General features: G+C 45.1%; 1 protein-coding gene across 1 annotated transcript in view; it reads right to left on the bottom strand.

Moving 5' to 3' along the window:
• Nucleotides 1-17949, bottom strand: part of clmpb (CXADR like membrane protein b) — a 68010-nt gene extending 50061 nt beyond the window's left edge. Inside the window, exon 1 of the mRNA XM_079732803.1 lies at nt 17645-17949. Within this exon, the coding sequence (XP_079588929.1) occupies nt 17645-17705 (61 nt within the window). The 5' untranslated portion in view covers nt 17706-17949. The remainder of the gene's footprint in view (nt 1-17644) is intronic.
• Between the last annotated feature and the right edge of the window lie 6110 nt (nt 17950-24059).

The following is a 24059-nucleotide window of genomic DNA, read 5'->3' as shown; positions in this document are numbered from 1 at the left end:
GCAAAGAGGGGTCCTGCTCGCAGAGTCAACCGCTGCAGCATGTATCTCACTGCCGCCGTGCTACTTGGGACCCTGTACACTACCTCCATGGCCATCGGCTCACCGCCTCGCGCCATGCGGATTGATTTACACGCAACAGAGATAATGCAGCGTATAACTTCAACACACACGTTCCTTCTTCTCTATGGCGCTACGCTGCAGTCATTACGAAAGTGCTGATAGATTGTGCGAGAGGGGGATGGGATGCAGATAATGGGGATGGATATTAGAGGCCTGGCCGGCCCAGAGGCTCACTCTCCCTCTGTAATGCACGCCATACTATCATGCTGATGTCTTTGTGCCAAAGCATTGTTCCCCAGTTTGGATAATGAGGTAAATCGGATTCAGAAAACAAGTGGATTAACTTAATCACCCCTCGGCTTTGACAATGACCTTCGCTTCAGAGGCATAATAAGGATTAGCCCGATGCGGAAGGACATATGCCGCGCATAGGAAGAAGATTATACAGTTTTCCCGCGACAGAATGATGGAAATGAGCTATTCTCCGCTCCTTCACAGGGGAAGGCTTCCGATAAGACGCGTCTGAGAGACGCATTTGGCCGGCCGACACTGTGTTGTGTCACGAGAGCCCTGACGTTATTTATGGACGACAACAAAAAAGGCCTTTTGGCTTGCGTCCCTTCGCTATCAGATACACACCGGCTGCCATTGCGCAGAGCCGTATATAGTCCAACCACAACACTGTCACCGAAACCGGAAGAGAATCGTCTCCGTTTACATTAGGACTATCGATCGTCCTTAAAGCTGAAAAGTTCTATCGTCCTTTATTTGGGCGCTGAAAGGCATAATATCTCTTACATCCACCGTTTCGCTATTGATCCGTGTCGTCACGAAGGGGGGAAGTTATTCTCGGGGCCTGAAAGAGAATACAGTCCATGGGCGGCGCGCTAGCTCGATAGGACATATCGGCCTTCGAGGTTGCGTAAATTAATAACAGGCGCTGACCTTCGGCCTTGACTTATGGGAAATGGGAGGCCATGTGGGAGGGGTCGGGGAGGGCTGGATGCAAATGCTGGAAACCAGATCTCCGATACATAAGGACATGAGGCCATTGATCTCCAGGTGACAGGATGAGCTAATCAATCGGCCATGCACCTGTGTCCGTCTCCGGAGGGGGAGGGGGAGAGTCCTGCAGGTGGATGTGTTGAAAATAGAAAAGAGGCGGTGGGGGGAAAGAGAGAGAGAGAGAGAGAGAGAGAGCGAGAGAGAGAGATTCTGCTGACTTGGGTTCAGTGAAGGACACAGCTGCTGCTGTTGTTGCCTGTGTGCATGCGGGATTTCTACCATTGTCTTCTGTCATCTTGAGAAGGGGTTTACTTACGAGAGAAGACGTATCGTGCGAGAGTGCGTGTGTGTGTGTGTGTGTGAGGTGTTTTTTTAGAGACGGTTTCCGCTGCAGACACGGCACGTAAGAATATGACATGGGGGAGGGGGGGGATGGAAAAATGTTACTTGTTTCACTCCCCCCCCCCCCAATCACCTGCCTTGTGTCTCCAGCATCCCCCTGTCTCAGTCATGTCCCCTCTTCCTGCAATCTCTCTCTCCCTTTTCCTCTCCATCCTTCCAACCCCTGCACCCCCTCCTCTCGTCCTCCTCCTGCTCCCCGCCAACGCCACCTTCCACACCCTTCCACCTTGTCCTTCCTGCTCAGTTCTTCCCTGCTCTCCCTCCACTCATCCCCTTTTTCTCTGTCTCTCCCCGAGCTGTTATCCTTCCTCCCACTCCTCTTCCTCCCTCTGTCTCCCCCAGGGGGGGGGGGGCTTCTGGAAGCCTGACAAGAGGACCAGCGTGACCACACTCGACCACTGCAGCCGGTCACTATATGCTGGGGCTTCTGTCACCACACCGAGGTGAGCTCTTTCTGGCTCCTGTGGGTGCTCTTTGTGGGCCCTGTGATTATGTCACTGGGGTCAGAGGGACTCGGAGAGCAGAAACAAACTATTTTGGTGGACGTTCTTATACAGGGAAGGGGAGGGATGGTCGTCCAATAGCAGCATGCATGGTTCTGAAGCTGAAGGTTTTGTTGTGTGTCCCGTCTGAGTTCCAATGAGACCGTTCTGCAGGGTTGCACAGGTTGATTTTCCCTTTGAATATGGATATGTAATTGAGAGCACACATTATGTGTCTGTTATGTACACGGATGTCCAGTCCACACCGAAGTCTGCACACATGTTCACGTCATTCAAATACTGTCAAAAGAAGAGGTTCGGGAACTACCCCGAACCACACTGCAAAACAAGGCTATGGGGAACAGAGTTTTGGTTAAAGGTTATTAGTAGCTATTATACTAGCTATTGTACAAGTGCCACTACAAAACATAGTTGGAAAGATGAATGTATATATGAAGGGTCTGTTGGTATTAAGCCTATTCCCACCTGATTTGGCGTCATCACTCATTCTCTACGTGCATCCGAAAAGGACATTGCAATGGATTGTGAACAAATGATGATTGCGATACAAATATCCAAATGAGAGGTGATGGCGATTTGAACGTTGTTGCTTCCGTTGTCCCGGAGCTTCCTGCCTGTTCCCAGAGGAGCCTACGCTGCATATGCCTGGCCCAGCATGCTAGCCGACCTTGACACCATTCCTTCCTAACAGTCAACAGTGGCAGGCAGGCAGGCACACACCCCAATGCATACACACACAAATACACCTCTATATACACACACACACACACACACACAAACACACCTCTACACGCGCACACACACACACACACACACACACACACACACACACACACACACATACACATAAATAAACCAAAAGCTCATACCTCGGCAAACACAGTCCTTGGGCGTAGGGGTCATGCTGATAAATCGCCTACGTCAGCAAATAAATACAGATGTCTGTATTTCAGACACACATACACATTCCAATCGCATATACACAGATACACAACTGCAGGTGAGGGACTAACTTGCTTTCCCATAACATCACAAGGACCGCCTTCATTTGGGAAGCACAGGGTTACTAGAATGTTATTGGTACTAATGGTGTTTTGGTTATTGTTTAATAATTAATGTGAAACTGATTTAACCCTAACCCTTTGTTTTTGAAACAATCACAGCGGTTCACATGCAAGCATGCGCTTCTTTAGCCTGGATTACAGTATTTTTACGGGTTTTACAGTACTCTCTTGGGTCCACTAAATATGGCGTATCGTCGACCAAATCCCATGATGTACTCTGATGTGCAAGCCCTATTTTTAAGAGATCAATTTTTGGGGGATTAACTTCAACCACCTCTCCTCTGCTGACTCACACTGGCCATCACCAGGGAAGGACAGGAGGAAGGCCACTCTGATCCTAACCCCTCTCCTCTTTCACCTCATCTTACATCACAGCCCCAAGGTTATCTCTCTTTCTCTCTCTCTCTCATTCTCTCTCTCTCTCTCTCTCTCTCTCTCTCTCTCTCTCTCTCACTCTCGCTCTCTCTCTGTCATACAAACAACAACTTGGTTGTGGCATTCGGCTCTGACTTCTGCTCCTCACTGCTTTTCCTTTTCCTTCTTCTCCCGACAGCCTTGCCTTGTTTATTGTTGTCTCTCTCTCTCTCTCTCTCTCTCTCTCTCTCTCTCTCTCTCTCTCTCTCTCTCTCTCTCTCTCTCTCATATTAGCTAATCTGTCCCTGTCGGGGCACGCCCGCACCGGGATACCGACGACGGAGCCTGGACACTTCAGAGAGAGGTTGTTACCGTGATGACTTAACCGGCTGGGACATGGAAAGGGGGGGGGAGCAAGGTGGGATAGCACCATATCTCTGGTCCAAAATGACCCAAAGGTCCGAGTGACAGTGAGGCGGTCCTGAGGGCACGTGGGCCTAAGGGGTGATGGACGAGGGGCCAACCCATTCTAACACACGCAATCACACACAGGTTACCTACAATATGTTCAAAGGAAAACAACCAGGAAATTCAGACAAATAAAAAAATGTGATGCAAAATATTCCTTCATCATCTGAAATACACACACACACACACACACACACACACACACACAGAGTATCATCCGATTTATTTATGACCACACTAGTTATAATTAATCACTGGGAGATCAACACTCCAGGCGCAGTTATTTACAGGATTTGTCACACACACACACACGCACACACACACACACGCACACACACACATGCACATACACATGCACACACACGCCTCATTATGACTGCATCACTGGCTAATGCCGAAAGGATCAATGACAGATCCTCTCTGGTTCCCCCCCCCCCCCCCCCCCCCCCTCACTCCACCCTTTCATCTTTCTGTCCCAAAAGCTCCAGTGGCTTGCCATACAGCAGCAGCAGCCATACAGCAGCAGCCATACAAGCAGCAGCCGTGGACCGTTTTCCCTCCCATTGCGAACATGCCACCTCCACAGAGCCCTCCATCCATCCCCGGCCTCCAGTCTAACGCTGGCAGCCCCATCCGCCGCATTGCCTCTTACAAGGGGGTTAGCAGGATCCACCTTCAACTTAGCATTTGATTAGCATTAGATAAGACAAATGAATGCCATTTAATTAGCATTGTAGCCATGCTGCTTTCCCCGCCGATTCTGTGTTTGTCCTTTTTTTTTTAACGTTGTTCCCTTTTCTTCTTCTGCACTTTATTGTATTGTACAGCACTTTGCTGATGTTTCAGTTTTTTATTTATTTTTTATTCTTTATTCTTTGTTTTAGGCACTGTATTGCACAGCACTGGTATCTGCTTTCCTGTGTATGAAATGAATATAAATAAAAGCGCAATGTCATTATCGTTATTATCTCACAGAGAGACAATGGTGCTATAAATGCTGACCAATCATTACAGCCGGTGCAGGGCTGTATTTCAGTGTTCTCATATCTCATCTCATGCATTTCGTCTGTGATTTTCTGCCATCCATATCTATAGTCGGGGGTTGCATGCCCACCACCCATCAAAGAATGCTGATTGTGCCTTTATCTGCAGCAACACTTAATCTTAATTGACCAAACGTGCCTTTATTATGGCCCTTATCTGTGTTAATTAGTCTTTACACATTAACACGTTTTTATCTCAGCACAAAATGTTCATACCATGACTATGAAAAATAAAAGTCATCCTAGAAGCGGTCCCAGGAGCGGTGGGCAGGGATCAGGATCACGGGCATGCAGATGCAGGGCTTAGTGCTACCAGCGACAGGGCAGGAGAAACAGGAGGAACGGTCCTCTGGTGAGCAAGGTCCTCTGGCCGTGTGGCCATCCATCAAGACCCCCGTGGCAGAAAGCAATGCATGCTCTGTGTCCACGCAGACCCCTTGTCTCACCGGGGGGGAGGGGGAGTTAACGGAAGGAGTGGAAGAGGAGAGGGAGGACAAGGGAGGGACAGTAAGAAAGAGGGCACTGATAAACAAATTCCCTCAGTGTAGTGGGAAGGGGAGGGTGCAGGGGGGAGACATGGAACTCCTTACATCGTAAAGTGGGGGGTTGTAAAAAAAAATAAAAATAAATTGGCCACCGTCCCATAGATTGATGGACTGGGCTTCTGTGCTTGTAGTGTGGTTGTTTTTCCCCCCGCCACCGTAGCACAGATACACAAGGCTGTGGGACTAGTCAGGCTGCTGCTGGGAGTGGATGGAGGCTGCACTCTAAATATCAGGATTAATGGCCATGCCCGTCGTCCTACCCAAACATTCCTCAGTGCTTCTATCACCTCACAGCGCTACAGTGCCGGCAGTATGGAGCTTGGTGACGCAGCGGACGGTTGGCTGTTGTCGTTTTGTTTTGGTCTCCTTTACCCTCTGATCAGGTTATAACAGAAGGGCGAATAACTTCACTTAAATAGATGGATCGTCACGGAGGTGAAACTCATCCGGCCTCTGTGAATAAGGAGATGAAAAAAAAAAACACCATCCCCCAGGAATCGATAGGAAAAATAATCGGGTGCTTTCGCAAAACCAAGGAGCGGTGTTGTCCATGTTTAAGCATTTAAATGATAGCGCACGCGGTCGTACATCAAAATGTCAATGCCTCCCCCCCCAGCGCCTGCCTCCCCCAACATTCGACAGGTTAAATCCTGCCCTCCCCGCCCCCCCCTCCCATCTCTGTACAGTCCTCCACCAGTCTGAGCTCGACAAAATCAATTGCAGAGGCTGATTAGCCATGTGGCTGAGAGAGAGAGAGAGAGAGAGAGAGAGAGAGAGAGAGAGAGAGAGAGAGAGAGAGAGAGAGAGAGAAAAAAGAGAGAGAGAGAGATAGAGAGAGAGAGAGAGAGAAAAGAGAGAGAGAGATAGAGAGAGAGAGAGAGAGAGAGAGAGAGAGAGAGAGAAAAAAGAAAGAGAGCGAGACAATGGAAGGGCAGAAGACAGGAGGATCTTTGAATATTCTCTACTCCAAGGTATAGCGTAACTAGGTCACACAACCACGAGAAGCTCTGCGCTTCAACCGTAACACATTTCATTAAAAGAAAAAGGAAAAAAAACGAAAGAAAGAAAAAAAAGCAGGCTTCCTTTAGGTTATGATAATGATTTCCCAGAGCACCTTGCAATACAGTATCCAGACAAAGTACAAAACGGTGTTAACTAGAACATCAATTAAAGGGCCCCCCTGCACGGACTTGCAGTGCACAGCGCCCTGTGACAAGGCTATTGACATAACTTCAGATGGCAAAAAAACATAGAGGCAGCCGAGGCGCATCTATCTTAACTGGAAGGCGACGGGTACTGCGCTGCGGTCTGGCAGCATGGGGACACACAGCCTAGCCACAACATTTGCTTACTTACAAGACCTGCGGGCAGCAGACTTAGTCAGGCTTACTTAGGCTGTGACACAGATACGCAAGAATGCACAAGCTCAATAAAGTTCCCCATCACGAAAGACCCTGGAGTCTCCTACACAGTGTCTACTGTCTACCCTGGCTGGCTCGAGGATGGAATACAGAGTATGCATGCCGTTTGTGAGGCCACTGTCCTGGAGGGCATAGCCATGTTGTTCTAGGCTTCCATCGTCATCCACGCCGATAATGTACACATACGCACACATTAAAATAGCCCCAGAGAAGAGACAGAGACGGCCGCACACCGCGCACGTGCTTGTGAAGGGAGTGCCATCAGTACAACTATACAACGCACAAACAGCCAGCATCTCCCTCGGCTGAAGCCCCAGAAGGCAGATTGATTTCGGGGAAATCTGCCCGGACATCTCTGGCTTTCTGGCTGGCTACGCCGCTCCGTGGCTAATGAGAAGCCGTCTCCATTCCCCCTGCCGAGTGAGTTGTTCTCTTTCATGCCTTGTGTCAGGAAACGCAGGCAATTCATTACCGGGGCTGGCATGGTGGGGCGGCGGGATGGGGGGGGAGGTGGGCTGGAGGTGGAGGAGATGGAGGAGAGGCGATGGATGAAGCAAAAGAAGAAAAAAAAGAAAAGAGTATGACGGTTAAGCCTGCGCTTTGAGACAGGCAGCCATGTCCCCTAATCCGCCTCTGAGCAGCCGTTAAGCCTTTCCGTTATCTCTCGTTAGAATTGTGCTTCCCTTAAACACATTAACTTAGGCCCCGGTGCGACGCCCACTTTTTTTCCATGATGCGGCATGCTTACTCACAACAGCCTCTCATCAGGCTAAGAGGGGAGAAACATGATAATTGCTGTCACTCTAATTTAATTGGGCCGAGCGGGGTGTGTGTGTGTGTGTGTGTGTGTGTGTGTGTGTGTATGGGCGGGGGGTTGGTTTTTGTATTAATAGATGCAAAGTTTGTTCGCTTTTTAAACAATCAACATTACCTCGAAAATAAACACTTGAGGCTATCTTTTGTTGTGAATCAAGTATCTCCTTCAGAAGGTTGGTGCGGGTGAACGCATACACTCACACACACGCACGTGTTTGCAGGTGCAAGGATGCACACACAAACACAAACACACTCACTGTGTCACAGAAGGAATAGAGAAAAACCCAGAGACGCACCATCTTGGAAAACAGAGTGTAAATGATGCAATGACCTTCTTTATTACCCATACAGGCACATTGAGACAGAAATGCATTCCACTCACACAGACACAGACACAGACACAGACACAGACACAGACACACACACACACACACACACACATACATCCACACCCAGTGTGGACTCACTCTGTGGTAATCAGAAGCAAGGGGGCCGGCGAGGCGGGGGCGTGTGTTTCTCAGGGTCCGTGAGGAGCGCTACATCCTCCTGTTCCCACAGAGCAGAAGGCTACCTGGGACCTGAGCCTCCTGCACTGTCCTGCTGCATCTCAGCCCCGGCGAGCTGTCTGCCTGCTACTGAGACACACTTCTTGAGCAGCATGAATAAACAACAAGTCCTTGGGCAGGGGGGTCAAGCCGACAGGACACACACACACACACACACACACACACACACACACACACACACACACACCAAGCTCAACATCCCATGGCACATTTTCACCAAGGATTACAGAGTTCTAGTCAATAGGCTTCAATAGGCATCTTACACGTCTGGGTGAGTTGTGCTCACTTGCACACTTCACCTCATGAATCAGCACGCTTTCACCTGGGATGCATGGAGTGCATGATATCTTCCCCCAGAGTACTGTTTTTAAATTATTTGAAAAGTGTTTGCTAACTGCTGTCAGCAACACGTAATGGGTGGCTGAAAGGATACCGAGGGTGAAACGGAGAACACAAAAATCGCTGTACTGACATGATCTCAACCAAGTCTGGGACTTTTATTAAAGCAGTGCTATTAGGTCACGTCATTAACGAGGAGGCTTCCACCACCGCACAACTTGAGAGCATTACATTCCTAGAGATAAAAAGAGAGAGAGAGAGAGAGAGAGAGAGATGCAGCGTGGGTTAGGATGCTGCATGTTTGCTGAGACAGCAGATGAGTGGCCGTGCTCTAGCTGGCCCGTGCTCAGCCGAGGCAGGATACATTTAATTGCCTCATTAGCAAAATGGCCAGCTAGGCAGGCGAGGAGTTGGCCTCTTCCACATTGTTCAATGTCAACAGTGCAACCAAGAGGAAAGGTTAATAGAGTAAACAGCATCTCCTTCGAAATAAATGGGGGAAAAAAATACGATTTTCATTGAAGGTGGGCGACAAGGGGGCTATTGGTTCGTCACACAATGATGTTTTTTGCTCGTGTTTTTATCTACACATTCCATAGTCTGGCCTCCATTAGTGTTCCGTGCTGCCGCAGTACAACCAGCTTACAGTCGTCAGATGCTAATTCCTGTTGCAGTGCCTTACAGTTATTTATTTATCCCTCTCTTCTCTAAGTTGGACCTGTCAAGAGAGCAGAGTCATTGTGCCGGCTTTAATTATTTTAAGAGCTCAAATTTGCCAACGCTGCTGTATCCTCCTACTCCTTACCCTCCTCCACTGCAACTTTGGAGACCAGACAGAGGATCTAGCCAAATGCACTCTTGATTTTCCCCCATCTCGAAAGGGGAAAAAATCTAGTCGCCAAAAATTAAACAAATGCTTCTGCCGCACAAAAGATCTCCAATGTATTTTAAAAAGAGCCATCCACCTGCGCATGGGCTTGTCTTTTATGGAGTATTAAAAAGCACAGTTTTACTATGGCAAACCTATGAAGGAAAACCTATCATGCGATGGAAGGGTGGTTAACTGTTGTCCATCAATCAGAACCCAACCGATTCCGTACAGAGTACGATAGTTTGGAAAATAACGCCAAACCAATACAGGCGACCTTGAATCATGCCTCTAAATTACACTTTTATACGTCTGGAGTTCATAGTGACAGACAATGGGATGGGCCGGGCTGAACAGCGCAGAATGGGGACCCAGGGAAGGAAGAGGATCGCAGAGAAATGGCAATAGACCAAGGGGGGTTGGGGGGGGCATGACCAAATCTTGTGAATTTAAAACAAACACGGTAGCATATAGGTTCTTTGCACTAGCCTCGGTCACACTACTGCACCATTACCACTGAAAACAGGGGGCTAGCACGGAATAGCATGCTAAGCTACACATATCTGCATGGCCGGTACAGCACACAGGCTCAATTTCATCAACAAGTCAAGTCTAACGACTCGTAAAAAAACAAAGGTGGCGGCGCCATCTGTTCAGAACCACTTTGCAGGGGGAAATAGAGCCGGCGGTGGTGGGGGGGTGGGGCGGGGGACAGGGCGTTCGGAGGTGAGGTGGTGCGAGTTACGGGGGAAAAAAAAAAAAAATTTTCCAGGACTAAAATCTCACCTTGACCAAAGCTCCTGAATACTGTGAGCTACATTAGCTCCTGTGCTTTGCTCCCGTCTCCCTCCACAGTGTTGGCCTAGCGTGAGGCTACGTCCAGGGGCTCTGCTGCATAGCACTGCTGTTGTGAGAACACGTCCCAGCAGGATGCAGCGCAATGAGCGGCGCTGCACACTTAATTGCTGGCGGCGCCGCGATTGACCAGCGAGATCAAGTGTACATTTCGTCTTCTCCACACAGGTACAAACAGTGTAATGGTACGTCAGCGCATGGCGAATGTAGCACATCTCTGCTTCTGACACACAGGAATCGCTCGGGTTGACCAATGAATAAATGCCTATAAATGGTTGGTAAAAAAGGACCGACCACCCAATTTGTAGCCCACAGTGCAAAAATGACCTTTTAAATCTGCTTATACTCTCCTGAAGCAGGTCGCCAAAACCCTTCTATAAGACATCGTGTGCTATTCTTTGTCCCCCCCAGAAATCCGAATTCACTCCCATAACAGGAAACCTTACCAGAGGCAAGACCCTAGAGTCTGCCTCCGTCAGATGGTCTCGACGGAGCTCCACCACGCACAGGTGAGCCCCCGGTCTCCTGACACTCTCTAATCAACGCCCCACAAACGGCCACCATTCCACCACCTCCTCAGCCCACCCCCCTTTCCAAACACCATCCATCTTGAGATCTTTCCAGGCACACGGCATTGGCCAAAAGGCCCTGAAGATGAATGTTCGCGGGGCATGAGGGCCTCTGCTGATTAAAGGCACTAACGCTTTAAGGGGAATGGGTGGGGGGGTGGGCCGGTTGGAGGGGGGAGACGGACGACTGGTAAAGGGAAGGAAGGAAATGGGAGGGAGAGAATGGAGCACGTGCAGGGTTGCAAACACCTAATGGACTGTCCTGCTCCGCCGGGCTAATCGACTGTTTCAAATTGAAAGGAACAGCGGGCGTCTAAGTAGAGCGACGAGGAACATTTCCTCCTGGTCATTCAGACAGTTCTCGATTGGAAACACAACCAAACAAATAAAACCGGAGACGGAGGAATACATGTGCGGTGTGGTCGTTCATTGTGGTGCTGGAGGCACTACCCGTGCACTGCAATTTGCTTTCAATTGCGCATCTGTAATCAATGGAGGGAATAGAGTCACAGAGGGTAAATAAAGTCAATTTGATGTTATACATTGGCACCATTATGGGAGAAGAAAATCAGTCAAATGACATCATGTTACAAACGTTGTTACACAATATTGATGATGATCATTTCTTATTTCTCACAGTGACTGTGACACTAAACATTTACATTTTTTTACAATTTCAAGCGTTCAATTTCCCACTCTATGTTCAAAAGGGATGAGCAGCAGGACAGGTTCCTAAGCCATGCTGACTGGTTCTTTGAGGGATCATTAAGAAATGACCAACAGACTACATGAGGTAGTTTAAGGTCAGCCTTTCAAAATGCTTTATCCTTGCTCGCTGTGGTTGATGCCTCTCCTGTTATACGATCTCAATGACTTTTCTCGCCGTCTGGGTCTTCAACCTTGACTTAGGGGCAAGCCCTTTGGATGAGATACAAAGTGGTTAGCAAAAACCAAAGATCAATCCTATCCTTATCCTGTTTGGCCATGCAGGGCCTATCTATAATTTACCTTCTATTCTTTTGTGTCATTAATCCAAATATGATCTTGTGTGATGTGTTTCACTTGAAGGTGAAAGAGATGCCATTTTGTTTGTTTTGAAGCCTTTTGTTCTATGCTGAGCTTTTGAATGTCTACGGGGACAGCAGAGAAAACAGAGATATACCTGGTTTAAGAGAAGGAGCGCCGCTCAAAAGGGGTGTTCTTTACAAAGAAGACAAGCATGCCAGGCGTCTTTCTACGCTGCCAGTTTTCACTAACACATCCAACGCATGAGCGAACCAAAACAGAGTGCGGGTTGATCTAAAGAAGAAAGCGCTTTCTCACAGCTCATCCATCGATAAACAATTTATTACATACAGGGCTTTTGGAGGAAGAGGTATGTTTTTTTTTGCCACTTAAAAGCACTGCGTTGACAGATGGAGTTACCCTTCCCTCTGTTGTCAATAGCTGCAGTGAAATCGTATCAGGAATGAATGGATGGAAGACAATCCTTACCTCCTGGCCAACAGATCAGTGCTTAACTTAGTGTTGCCTTTGACCTCTGGTCTCTATACTGTCAGCCTTGACACTCAGAGACCTTCATTAAAATGCATATGCTCACTAGAGGCAAAATGCTTAGTTTAGTTATTTTATAGAATGCGGCATAATTGCCTTGCCCTTGCTCCATTGACTTTCATGGCTGTTTACTATCAGGAATAGCGTGTCAATCCGCTCTTTCAAGGGTTGAACCTGGATTACCAACCTAGAATTAAACTGCTAATGTGGTAATATGTGCAATTTGCCATAAATTATAGTGGCACCGCGTTAATTAAGTGACCTTTTGGAATTCAATTTCTGCTGAGGTCCTGGGTAAGCAGAGAACCCAAAAGGGTAACATAATGAAAAGTGGATCTTTCAAGAGAGAAATTTATCTTAGTGTAATATAAATGTTAAATGGTGTAATAAATAAGTCTGTATCTTACCGTTTCCCACCTATGTGTATTCTCCTCATGCATGCTTGGTGGAAATAAATTTTCACTGCATATTGTTTCTTGGTGGGAAACTGAAACAAATGTAACCTTGACAAATAAACATGCATTTCTATATGCAATTAAAAATAAAGTATAATAACAATAGAGAAATAGAGCATTGATAGTATCAAACTCAATATTATCGAACTAACAGTAAAGCTTCTCCGAGGTTTGACAAGAAAACAAAAAACTCAAGCCTCTTGATCCTATGGAGACAGAGGTGACAAAATGGTGGCTACAACCTGTGACCTTGGATATATTTCTGAATGTGGATCTCAACATGGCCCATGAAACAAACATAGGTTGATTTAAAGAAACAATAGATGGAAAGTTTTGTACCGTACGGAAGGAAAGATGATGTGACTATGTATCATGGCAGTGTATACGTATTTTACTGTCATGTTATTGGAAGGCAGTGGATATGGCTCCACAGTGAGTGAGCGCAAGTCTTTCCAGAACATCTGTCAAAGATTAGCAGTAAAGTGAAACAGGCAGTTCCTGTTCATACAGTCCAAAATAATCTGGAAGTAATTTTCCCGCTGAAGGGTGGAAAGGGGGTTTGGTTGATAGGCCGTTGACACTACACAAAGCCAGCCCCAGCATGAACATGTGCATTGTGTTCTTATAAATATAACCCTTTGAATTTATTAGAAGAAATACCTCACCCATGACACATTCAGATAGTTTGGAACTAATGGCAGTAACAACGCACACCAATGGAGCAGCAAAGCTCTCAATGAAGCAGCGTTGTTTTGGAATAAAAGGAAAGACCGAAAAACATGACAAAGTGCCTTAATATTTTGAACCTGTCTGTGAAAGACGATGTCAGTGTCGATCGCTTATGGTTGCTAAGGAAATAAATACTTTCCTTTTCAAAGCAGAAACATTCTACCATAGCTTTACGCTTTTACATTATAAAGGTACAAAACGCTTTTTTTACTCTGAACATTTTGGTTCCCGGTGTAATGTTCAGGTTGCCGAGACTTGAGAGGAGAAGCAAGGCTGGACTAAAAGCAGCATAATCAATGAGACATGAAGAATCCTTCAGGTAGAAGGAAGGCAATGTTATAACTGGACAGTCCTCTGTCCAGGTTGTGTGTTAACACACATGCTAATTCCACATGACCTAATCCTCTATTTTCAATGAGAAAAAAACGAAATGAATCCTCAAAAGGAGGACAAGAATCATTACATCAAAAATAGCAAAAGGGTTGCAGGGGCCACACTGATAAGTCATAACCATAAGCCCCGGTGATACTCAAAAGACCCTTTAAGGTACACAACTCCCTGGAAAAACCCTTAAATATTTGGACTGAACATGAAATACTGACCGATGCTCAGCAGTACCAAGGTGAGCTTAAAAATACTCCTGCCACATTGGTAATGCAAATCACGTAACACGCCCAACCCCCAGCCCCCCATCCAAATAAGCCATCTTGAGAGTCTAATTTTCCACTGAGTCACAGTGCTCTGGGGGGGAAGGCGGTCCAAACTAGCGGTAATGCCAAGCCATAATAAATGTGAAAGACGTTCCAGCTACCTGACAACAGCATCACACACCGTAAGGCTCAACGGAGGGATAGGGGGGTGGTGGTGGTGGGGGGAGTCCTCTGAAGAAGGTGTGCCAAATTCCTCAAGCGCTCGTCGACATCAACACATCTCCCTTAGCAGAGAAAAAATCCACGTGATCGCCCCACGCTCCTCCCCGCCAAGAGACCCAAACCACGATCTAAACATCGCCATGATGCACAGCAACCACGGCCCTCCATATGACTGTGAGGGTGGGAATGTTAGCCGTCCATGGCGTTGGCTGCGTGGGCGGGTGATTTAGGGGCAAACACATCAAGTTGTCACTTCATAACCTCTGGCCCAGGAGGTTCCTGTCATCTCTGTGCTTCAGAGACCCACACATAAACACAAAGAGAGAGAGAGAGAGAGGGACTTCTGCCTACCAGAGGCAGACGCGCTAAATATAGAATGGGGACAGAGTTTTTTGCTGGGTGCCGCCGCTCTCCTTATCTCCCATCTTTGAGCGGCAAACATGCATGTTGGAGTGGCAAATGTGTCGAGAGGCGTCCACGCTCGTGCCTCGACAAAGACGCATGTGTTGTTGCGCACACTAGCAAATACCAATGCATGTCGTGTAGTTACACATGCACCGACTCACGCATGCGCGCACACACACACACACACACACACACACACACACACACCCACACACACACACAAAAGTGCACATATACATGTACACATGCATACACACACTTGTCTTGCACAAACAAACACACCGAGTTTCACACAGACACACACACACACCAAGTCTGTTACAGGGTATTCCCATAGCCACAGGTGATGTCTTTAAAGAAGGAGAGAGGAGAGAGTACCCATAGAGGTCTTAGTCCGCTGCTCAGAGGGAGACGACAGCCTCTCATTCTTCCCCATTATATTTCTGTCAAGTGACTTACGGCATGTTATTACATCCCGGACATTCTTTAATTTCCATATTCAAAATCGTTAAATGTTGGCACTAGGATGAACAGCCTATCGATCAAGGGGCCTACTCTTCTCAGGTGCTGCCGGTCCCTGCCACCCTCCCTGTGCGACCTTGCCTTTGGGTCTCACGTCAAATCGGAGGAATCTCAAAGTGGGGTTAAGGGACTCTCTGACAATTAATTGCAGTGCTTATCTTTAATGCGAGGGGGGATATGACATCTATGATAGATTTTAAATGAAGGACGTCTCAGGACTCTACGCAGCTCACAGCAAATTGGAAAAAGGGGAGAATTAGCTCCCTTTGAATGATTATTGATTGTTGTTATGACAGACACTTGCTGTGTGAACACTGTATGGTTGTAGATCTCAAATTAATTCAACACTGTTAGTAAAGATACAAAGATACAAAAAAAATCAATTTTATGTAACAAAATTGGGGCAGCCTTGCATGTGATTGGAAAAGGTGTTATTATTTGACAAACTACTTGTGTCAAGTAGCATTTTGCTTTTAGTTTACCTGGGTTAAAAGGATTGTTTCTCAATGTGAACACATGGACAGGACTGGCGTAGGCAATGTGGCGTCTCAGTAAAATAATTATACTCTCGCCAATTACGGGCAGCTCATTCTCCGTCACACAACGAAAATGGTAGAAATGGCACCATGGCAACAATATAGAGCAATTTTGAATGAAAATGCTATACCGTGGGTGTTAGCTGATGGTTATTTCAAGCAAAATATAGCATTATTAATACTACAGCAGTTTGAAATGTAGGCTCTTCATTCTCAATGATGCCGTTGACATTTGTAATTGTTTTGTGTGTGTGCATAAATGTGACTTTGTGTGTGTGTGTGTGTGTGTGTGTGCGTGTATAATGACTTTGAGCCTAAGATAAAGGCAAGGCAGTGGCTGTTTTGCTTGCATGGCATCTTTGCAGGCAGGACATGGCTAATGTGTCCACATGCCCCCGCCCTTTCTAGGTGAGTAATCAATGTCCTTCAGCTGTCCAACACGCAGATCTATAGGGTAAAAATGACAATATTATGCAAAAAGGTTGACGTGCGCGGGGCAACGTTCATGGTCCTGCTCCTGTTGTTTTTACTAATTGAATCAGCTGATGTTTGCACAGACCTTCAGTGGGGCCATCACTCGAATAATAAAGTGAGTATCTGTAGAAGCTTTACTTGAATCTGTTTGCATTTAGGCTACATATACACATCTCCTTGGATTTTCGACCGAATGCTTGCTTACTGCAGGGCTCCACTGATACAATAATAAAAATTAAAAAACACAAGACAATCTCTTGCCAAATATGTCATCTTCAACTGGCTGACCTTTCCAACTGTTTGTTTTGCTGCAACCTCGGCGTCCCTATCATCGTCTAAGGTCATCAACCGGGCATCTGGACTGGTCAACCACAGATAATTTCACAATCCTGCTTCTCTAGCCCATTTAAATGGATACATTCAAAAAGGATGGCACCATAGTTCTAGCCTACCGTATATACATGGGGAAACCATGGGAGAAACCATAGGGGAAACGAAGTGGTGTGAAATGATTGAAGACACTGATTCAATTGTATGATTGCAAAAGTAATCTTCCAACAGGCAGTTATACGAGATCCTGATCTAGTCTATGGGGTCCAGTACAGTTTCCACCTTGATTCTCAGTTAAATTCAGGTGGGGTTTGTAACTGAAGCTTACGATAGCCTACGAATTATTAACCTCATTTGGATATAAGTTGCCCATATTGTCGTATTTTCACTTTTAGCATACGTGAAAGATGCAAACCCCATTTCTTTTACACCCCTCCAGTAGGCCTGTCTGGTAAGAGCACGTTGGACTGTTAACAAGCCAATGCATGCACACTGAATGCTGTGTTCACTGCCGTTACCAAGGGAGGGGCGCGTCTGTCTTACAATAAGACAACTTTTATTTTGTGGTCTTTGAGCGATCAGCGCAACATCATTAATTTGAAATGGAAAGCTGATCTTTCCATTTTTCCGATGCGCAATACATGAAATGTACATGCTTTAACGTCAACGCATTGTGAGGAAAGTCCACGCTTCCCACATGCCACACATCACCACACTCCGACATCATTCTGATTTATATTTCAGCCCCTGGTCAAAAAAATAAAGAATCTGGCATACAAAGATTTAAAAGCAATTGTTACAGCGGGTAACAACAGTATATGCTTTAATTCCATTGTAATTAACAGTATACACGCGAATCCATTCAAGAATACGAAAAAAATGAACTCACCCAGAAACAAAGAAGGGGATATTGCAGACATCACGGCAGCCGACACGACTGGAAATCCCATGCAACCGAGCTGAAGAGGCAACAATGCAACTCACACCTCCTTCACGTTCACACGGGTGACCAAAGTGGAGTCAACATGAAACGGCACATGAGCGTTCGAGGAGAGAAACGAAAGGTAAATCTTCACAGAGAAGTGTCCAAGGGCATCATATTTTAGACACGCCACATAACTACGCCCTACAGGAATAAGAAACGCGGATCTGCTCGTCTCGTCATTTTCCCCACCACACTTGGCTTCAGATCGAAGTTCCTTTGCTGTGTCTGGCGTGGGACGACCTGTGTGTCTCGCAAGTCCCGTCTGTCTCAAACGCTGCCGTGAGCGAGTCTCCTCCTCTCTCCTCCTCCCGCTGCACACACGAGAGGCGGGCGAGTATGATGCTGCTGCTGCTGCTGCTGCTGCTGCTACTGCTGCTGCTGGATGCTGAATCAAGGAGACCTCTAGTCTGAAGTTCTCCAGCGGCGCTCAGAGGACCAGGAAATTTCACTACACGGATGCTCGCTGTCAGTGGGTCTGAGTTCAAAAGTGGAGCTTGCGTCAGTGAACATTTAACATCCAAATAAGCATAGTTTAATAGGAACAGAAAACAAGTCACAAGATATGTGCCCTAAAACATCAGCCAAAAGCACCCTATGTCTTTTTATTTATGTTAATTCATTTTATTTAAATCCCATAAATGTTAAGTGGGTTTGAATCCTAAAATATCACCAAAATGATTACCTACCCAGATAGCAAATAGTATTGAAACTATGTCAAATCAACATTCCGTTGTCAACATTAAATAATTGAATCAACATCGAACTCTGATGTTGATTCTACATCATTTTGCACCCTTCTTTAATATTGAAACAACGTTGAAATCCTGTCCATAGATCAACGGAATTCCAATAGTATTTAAATTATCAGGAATTTTGAAGCAATGTTGAAATTTCAACTGAACTAAGCATCAAAGTGATTTCAATGGAATTTCAATCGTTATTAGGCATAGAAAATGATTGCTAGGCATACGAAAATGTAATGCCCTGAATTAAATAGCCTATATGGAATATCCTGCTTTATTGACAGATGTTAAAAAGTGATGGAACATTTGAAAGCTTGTATGCCTATCCTAAAACACTGACCACACCGCACTGTTTAAGGTAAAAACAAATTCATTTTATTACACTCTTTTCATTGCTATAATTGCTATAATAGTCAGATGTCTATTAAATCACAGTTGACCACAAGGCAATTCTATCTATGCATCTTCTTGAATTGCTTCATGTTTTAGTTGGCAGAGGCTTGTAATGGTGCATACTGCGTAGCATGATAAGGTGCAAGGAGCAGATAAAGTTGACATCGGTGCTAATTTTCAGTTGAAAGAAAACGCTGACATTATTTTATCAGCTGAGGGCGTTTTCATTGCCATAACAACGTGAGCTGATCAACAAGTAGAACATGTTCTAATACTATGAGACTCATGAAAACGCCCTCAGCTGATAAAAGGTGTCAGGGGGGGCTGAAGGGACTTAGTGTCTTATTTATTTATTTATTTTAATAAGTTACTTATTTTATTTTATTTGAATTTTAAATAAACATAATACCAAGGGTCGGAAGTTTTGCCATAATTTTGATCTTACAAAGTCATGCCAGAGGGACTTGGTGTCTTTATTCATGCTTGAAAGATGAACATATATATATATATATATATATATATATATATATATATATATATATATATATATATATATATATATATATATATATATATATATAAACATACATATATATATGTTTGAAAGGGAATAAGCTGATGAAGCTGAAAAGTGACCAATGTTTACTGTTATTATTTTGAATTAAATGCAAACCCCAGTGAATCATTTGCTCTTGTTTCTCTGTTTTGAGATTTACACCGACATAGCAGTCTCGTTTAAATGTTACAAATTACAAATAGTGGTCTGTTTCTCATAGTATTAGGCTAGTACATGTTGTACTTGTTGATTTTTTTGCATCACAAGTTTTATAAAAATGTATGTCGATACAATTTATAAAATTGTATGGGTCCATGAAAGTGAGGCAACATAATTTATTGCTCCTGAAATAGTGGTCTGTTTCTCATATTATTAATCTAGCACATGTTGTACCAGTGTGCTTCAGTAACTTTGTAAAGTTTGTCACATCCATTTGATTATTCCTTCATCCAAACAGTCTTATTTTCTTTCATCACTTTAGTGGTTCAGAACTGCATTATTTAGCTGACACTGCCAGCTATTGGCTTAGACATACAAAAGCATAGTGTATTTTAGAACCTTTCATTACTTGCACTAAAGAGAGAAAAAATAGTGCATCCATTGTACCCAGCACTTCTCAAAATGCAGTTCCGAATGCGTCTCTGTCCCCAGCACATTTAGAACCAAACTGACGCCCATGGTTATTTAATTCATTCATTATTTGTCCCCATTATTTGCACCCTTACGCCTTGTTCAAACTACATGCGTCCGTCGGCGGATGGCTGAGGGCGTGTCGGACGCATAGGGGACTAGTCTTATTAGACGCATACTGCAGCCAATCAGGTCCGTGGGTCCATTCGGCTGGAATGATAGGATTGTTTTTAGTCACCTGTTCTTTGTGTCATCTTTTGTATTTATATCCACACATCGGCTTTGTAGCGGGAAGCGATTTGATTGGCTGCATTATGCGTCTACAAAGACTAGTCCCCTATACGTCAGACACGCCCTCGGCCATCCGCCGACGGATGCATGTAGTCTGAACAAGGTGTTAGGGCTTGTTCACACTACCTCCGTCCGTCGGCGGATCTCATTGACTTTGAATGGGGTGCTCGCGAAATGCATTGTGGGTCCGTCCGTCCATTTAGCTCCGTGGCCTGCATCAAAAAGTTGAGGAATGTTCAACTTTTCAGGCAGCGGCGGATTCGTCGGCCAATCAGATCGCGGTTATACAAATACACTCCACGCGTTTCCTGGATCCATTTTGCAATAACAAGCAGGAAGAAGCAGGAAAAATCTGTCTTTTAAAGAAATGTGGAATGATAGGATTGTTTTTAGTCACCTGTTGTTTGTGTCATCTTTTGTATTTATATCCACACATCGGCTTTGTAGCGGGAAGCGATTTGATTGGCTGCATTATGCGTGTACAGAGACTTGTCCCCTATACGTCAGACACGCCCTCGGCCATCCGCCGACGGACGCATGCACACTACAAAGCCGATGTGTGGATATTAATACAAAAGATGACACAAACAACAGGTGACTAAAAAACAATCCTATCATTCCACATTTCTTTAAAAAAATATAACGGATTTCGTCTGCTTCTTCCTGCTTGTTATTGCAAAATGGATCCAGGAAACGCATGGAGTGTATTTGCATAACTGCGATCTGATTGGCCGACGGATCCGCCGCAGCCTGAAAAGTTGAATATTCTCAACTTTTTGACGCAGGCCACGGAGCCGAATGGATGGGCGGACCCTCAACACATTCCGCGAACGCTCCATGCAAAGTCAATGAGATCCGTCGACGGACGGAGGTAGTGTGAACAAGGCCTACACTTCATGGTCCGACGTCTGTTTGTCGTCCAGTCTCTCCTACCCGGTCTGGCGCATAGCGCAGCCACTTTTGCACAGCCTGGGCAAAAGTGAATTGGGTGACGGCGGCTGTCCCCAACTGCTGTGTAAGAGCATCGAAAACAGAAAACACAAGCACAATGCAAAAAAAATAGGCTTAAGGTTAAACAGAACTCACATATATTCGCAATTGATAGACTAGCCAGACTTAATTTGATAGACTAGCCGGCAGGCTGCACTATGCTAGCGTTGGTGCCAGTGTTCACCGGCGGTCAGAAGAAATAGCGGTGCTGCTTTAATCGATTTCATGACATCCATGTATCTGCCTACTTAGCAATTGGTATAATGGTACAGATATGTATCTCGAGCTAGCTATCACAAAAATAGAGTGGACTCTGAGGTTTTGCTAACTTATTGTAACCTTTTGGAAGCTAACGACGATAGCCGTCAGCACGAAGTTACATTAACTTTGGCAGATTTTGACATTGATTTAACAAAATCTATTTCAATGACTGCAGTGCTGTGTGGGTTACCACCATGTTAACGAGTAACAGTATTTGATTTAGTACAATTCATTCATATCAAACATTACATAAGCAAGCTTACCTGATCGTATGGGTCAAGGGTCCAGAAATGAGATGTGTCCTGTGCAGTACGTTGGTCTACCACCCGATGATATAATCAATAATATTTCCCGGTCAATCATATTTCGATGCATTTTCAATCATAATTCCCTGTCAACTAAATATCAATGCATTTTCAATCATATTTCCCGGTCAACTATATGTCGATGCATTTTCAATCATATTTCCCAGTCAACTATATATCGATGCATTTTCAGTCATATTTCCCGGTCAACTATATATCAATGTATTTTCAATCATATTTCCCGGTCAACTATATGTCAATGGCTTTTCAACAACGGTCTTTTCCCAGTCAACTCTAAATCAATGACTTTTCAATACATTGGCAGTATCGCCCAGTTAACCAAATATCAATGCTTATTCAATCATAAAGATAACAATAGATTAATGTTCTTCCAATGTTGTTGCCATCAACATTAATAACATCAGGTTTCATCGATATGGTAATTGTGATCCAACATTTATTTTGCATTGAAATTTCAATATCAACCATAATGATTCAGATGGAAAATCAATATTTATTCAATGTTGGCTTGCTGTCTGGGTACAGGGAATTGCTTGAACCCTTATCAGTTCACCTCAGTATTTTTTTTTTCATTGGCCGGGTCTGAAAGAGTTTATAGGCCTGCACGGTAAACAATGCAGCGGTAAAGCAAGGTAAACAGGCGTTTAGGTAAACAAGCGGTTAGGCAAACAGGCAGTAAGGTAAAGAGGGTGTTAGGTAAAGAAGCGGTTAGTAAATAGATGGTAAGATAAACAGGCGGTTAGGTAAACAGGTGGTTAGATAAACAGATGGTTAAGTAAACAGGCAGTTAGGGAAACAGCCTGTTAGGTAAGCAGGTGGTAAGGTAACCAGGCAGTTAGGTAAACATGCTGAAAGGTGAACAAGCTGGGGAAACAGCCTGTTAGGTAAACAGGTGGTTAGGTAAATAGGCAGTTAGGTAAGCATACGGTTAAGTAATCAAGCCGTTAGGTAAACCAGTGGTGGAGGAGAAGAGCCACCTCTTGGCTGGTGAAGGCTGCTCTTTAGACCTTGAGACAGATTAATCCCCTCCCCTCTGTCTCAACAATCTCCAGAAAACACAAAAGGGCTTGAGGGGCTCCTTGCTGGTCGAAAACCCTCCGGTGCTGTTTCACTATCTCACTCACTCTTCCTCTCTCTCTGTGTCTCTCTCTCTCTCTCTCTCTCTCTCTCTCTCTCTCTCTCTCTCTCTCTCTCTCTCTCTCTATCTATAGTCAAGTAGCCCCTTCAGCACCAGCACCCCATTCCTTTCCGTTCTAATAAGTAGATGGCTCGAAACAAGGGCTCACAAGCACAAAGGCACCCACACACTCACGCACACACTCATGCACACATACACACGCATCACATGTACATTCACACTAACACACACACAGACGTGCACACACATCCATGCACGCACATACATGCAGGCACACACACACGTACACAAACATGCACATGACCACAAACCCACAAATACAGAAACATACTCATGCTTATGTGCACACATACAACCACACACAAACACACACACAAACACACACACAGACACACACACATGACAAATGGAACATGCACAAGCACCTCATAGGACATGCACAGTAGTGAATGAAATAAATTGAAGACACAGATCAAAAGCAAACATGCAAACAGCCCCTTTAAAGAATTTCAGCATTGGCAAGGGACATATAAACTCATTGTGTTGATTTCTTTCCCTTGTAACAAGTCGGCTTCAAACAGCATCTCACATGATCAATTGCACACAAGCATGAGATACGGGCACACACACACACACACACACACACACACACACACACACACGTTGAATATTCCCAAGCATAAACCTATTCAGCACTCACAGTGGACAAAGAAACTGGTTGTGTGTACTGGTTGTTATTGTAATTCCCGGGGTCTCTTTTCTCATTTTGTTCCGCTTCTCTCCGTACTTCCACCTGAATATCCATAAAGGGACAGTGTCACAGAACACATTCGAACATTTGAATGAATTTATGGAATTAAACTGCAATTCTATACAGCACAGTGTTTACAACTCCACCTGGCAAATATTGGTCAATACTGCGTCCAAAATAAGTGGAATACACCACTGTGCTAAAACCAACAACGCACATTCACTGGTGCAAATTACCTTT

Source organism: Pollachius pollachius (assembly GCF_949987615.1).
Source record: "Pollachius pollachius genome assembly, chromosome: 3".
NCBI lineage: Eukaryota > Metazoa > Chordata > Actinopteri > Gadiformes > Gadidae > Pollachius > Pollachius pollachius.
The sequence above is the reverse complement of the archived record's forward strand: the minus strand, read 5'-3'. Positions and strand labels throughout refer to the sequence as shown.